The sequence below is a fragment of the Trichoplusia ni genome, chromosome 22 (assembly GCF_003590095.1).
Source record: "Trichoplusia ni isolate ovarian cell line Hi5 chromosome 22, tn1, whole genome shotgun sequence".
Lineage (NCBI taxonomy): Eukaryota > Metazoa > Arthropoda > Insecta > Lepidoptera > Noctuidae > Trichoplusia > Trichoplusia ni.
The window spans coordinates 2571810-2575086 of NC_039499.1; the positions used below are offsets into that span (position 1 = coordinate 2571810).

The window sequence follows — 3277 nt, forward strand, 5'->3', positions numbered from 1 at the left end:
GGTCGACGTTCGACAAATTATTCCATTCTAAAAAAGAACGTTGTTATTTTTTGAATTCCTCCCAAATTGGTAGGTATTGCTCTCGTCTTAACGATCGCGCGCGGTTTTTATTGGTTTTTGATTAGCACCTCCTTATCAAAGATTTTAATTGACGAATGAATATGAAAATGCATTCGGAATGAGTATCGTTTATGTAAGTTGATATCCTCGAATCGTGAGCACATTACGTCACTTGTTGTAATGGGAAATATACAAAAATGTAAAAGTAAACATCTTTCGCTGAAACCATTTCAGGTAACAAGCAGTGTTTGTAATGTGGCCCAACAAAACGCGAGGGTGGAATACAAAGAGGGCCCACATTCCAAAAAAGAGGTCACTATCCTACCTACTGCTTTTATCCGAAAAACCTCTTTGTCAATGTGTGAACAAGAATTTTTCACAGCGTATTTTTTCTGTACGCAACAGGGTACCTATGAATTTCGTCAGTTTTGTTTTACAAGTTTTTTATGGTAGCATTCCTTTTCGCTGTTCTATTATTTATATGTTTTCGGGAATCTGTACTCAACTGTACCAGCGAGATGTATGAGTATTTTATATTTATAGCGTGACTGTACATTGAAGATTTCATGAATAAATTATATCAGCGTGTAGAAGAATGATGTAAAGCATGAAAAATACTGAAATATGAAAATAAAATATTTTATCACTCACCTAACTATTTAAGCATAGTAATAAGTCCAAAATATAGGTATTTTAAAGCATTTAAAGTTTTAGTATGCGGTACCTAATGATTTTTTTTTCACCTCCCGAAGTTTACACAGCCAAATTATATTCAAACACTACTTAATAAGAGGCCATTTATCATCAGAATCTGTTTTTATCTTTTTGTTATGAAGCGTATTCCGTAAACTGCTATATGATAAAACACTTATGTATTTTCTTTTCTACAAATTACATAAAACCTTTACGAAACTGACGTTTTACATTTTTCGATCTATGACACATTCTATCTGCTACAAATGTTTCTACTGTCATCATCAACGTAGTACACAAAATATTACCTATTTTAACTGAATGAATAATTTCGCCGAAAACTCAACATGGATGCGTCAGTAAGGAAAAGTAAAGTTTCAATGATGGCGGTGAAAAGCACTACGCAAGCGAGATCTATGGCCAATGTAGCTACTAAGTCCATGAGTAGAATAAAAGTCCGAAAACAGTCGTATGGATTTTCTGGGGTGGCTGGTATTGCACCCGTTGGGGGCCGGAGTTCGCAGGTACTGTAACTTATAACTACTTTGACAGTTTTAAAATAATAAAAACCTTTCATTCACAGACTACATACGCCCACGCTTCTAGCGTGTTAGTCTAGTGGTTATTAGCCCAGACTGCTATATTGGAGGTCGTGGGTTCGATTCCCAGTCAGGACAAATGTTTGTATGATGAGCACATTCGTTATTTAGTCTTGTACTCATAATAGAAGTATTTTGTGAAAGTTGTTGACTATTATATTATTATACCTATTGCACAAATCCAGAACTACCGTGTCTTACAGAATGGCGTTTGTGGAAGCTAAACTTTAGAAAGGTGGCGTCTGTTCCTCAAAACTGTATCAATGTTGTGGATGAGAATCTGCTCTAAAAGTCTTATAAAAATACTTTACTTTTCCATTTACGAAAAACACTGTCTATAATTGAAACTTGCGATTAAAATGAAAAATCTGGTAGTATTATTATTCTTCTTTAAAAAAAGCGACTCCCACTCTAAGGAATGTCATGCTTGTGTCGCGGGAAATTTCACAAGCACTAACACACAGAAGACAAGATATTGACGAAAACGAGACTTTTAATACTAATAATAACAATTGTGTTTGATTGCAGTCCGGCTTAGAGTTCAAGCGTCCAGCTTTGATATTTCTTAATACATATCAACTGGATTCTCACTTTAAATTTAGTGTGCCGGCTGTTAGGAAAGTCATAGATCATGTGCTTGACGAATACTTTACAGAGCACAAATATAATCTCCAGGTATTTAGCTTAACATTTATTATAAATCTATACGAATATTGTAAAGGGGAGTTGTTTTGATGCGCTAATATCAGTAACTGTCGGAGCGATTAAGAAATAAGATTCCTTACTAGATGCTAGATTGCTATTTATGGAGGAATGCTTAAAGACCAAGCAGCAATTATACAGAAATGGGGAGAAATGCTTGTACTCTAAAACAATTTATACAATTTTAGAAATCGTTAGTAAAAGCTTACATCTTCATAACCATGTGTTATAAAGCAAATTTTACATCATAGTCTGTCGTCGAAGGTTTAGCGTATCAAGCCATCTAGCTTTTACAAAGGATAAACTTTAGAAAAAAATGCATTATTTTGCTGATGATAAAATTTGACAAAAAAAACTTAACCGCCGACGTAGTCTGTATTAGGACGAATAGTCAGATCATGTCTTATCTGTAAGAGAAACGGCTTTGACAATCAGAGTAACCAATAGTTTTATTATTATTCTAGGAATCCCCAGCCGCAACGATGCTTATAGCTGGTGAAATATTGCGTGACGTTAAAGCTTTGGGATTCAATCGCTATAGAATCCTTTCTGTGGTTACCATGGGACAGAAGAGGTCACAGTGCTACAACAATGCTGTCGCGTTCCTATGGGACCACGAGAGAGACAACTACGTCAACACACATAGAGAGGTCACCTCTGCTTTCATTCAAGTCACTGTTTTTGGGGTATACCTTGACTGATCTTATTTATAGATATCCTCGAACATATGTGCTCCTGGTACCTAGGACTTAGATTTAGTATACAATTATGAATTATTTAATTTAAATAAATAAATATATTTTTAAATATATACATTGTTATTTGTTCGGAAATTTCTTCTCTTCGATCGTATTGTTCTTGAGATTGCCGATGGGATTTGAAAGTTGCCTTCGGCGTTTATTGCGGGGGGACATTAAGCCTTTCCAACAAATGCTCCGATATCGCCGTAATGCAATCAGTTCAGAGCCTTCGTATAAATGAGCCTTTGTGACGTGTAGGGGGCCGTCGTAAAAACGCCCGATTTTCAACTAAGAAAGACAGCAATAGAATTCAGAGTCGGAATTGGTTTAAATAAAATATCCATAAAGTATTCTTGGTAGTTTTAAAATGGAAAAGGTTTGGTAGCAACAAAAACTATAAACTTCATCATTAGCCCAATGATATGGTAACATTGATCGCGGGAATATAAAATCTTCAAATATTTTTCAGCGGTGCAGTAATTT

At 35.2% G+C, this 3277-nt stretch overlaps 1 protein-coding gene across 1 annotated transcript; it reads left to right on the forward strand.

Moving 5' to 3' along the window:
* The first annotated feature begins 940 nt into the window (after positions 1-940).
* Positions 941-2797, forward strand: LOC113504626 (tctex1 domain-containing protein 1-like). The gene is made up of 3 exons (XM_026887031.1): positions 941-1277; positions 1881-2027; positions 2519-2797. Exons 1-3 carry the CDS (start codon positions 1101-1103, stop codon positions 2753-2755), a joined length of 561 nt encoding a protein of 186 aa, XP_026742832.1. The 5' UTR covers positions 941-1100; the 3' UTR covers positions 2756-2797.
* The last annotated feature ends 480 nt before the right edge of the window (positions 2798-3277 follow it).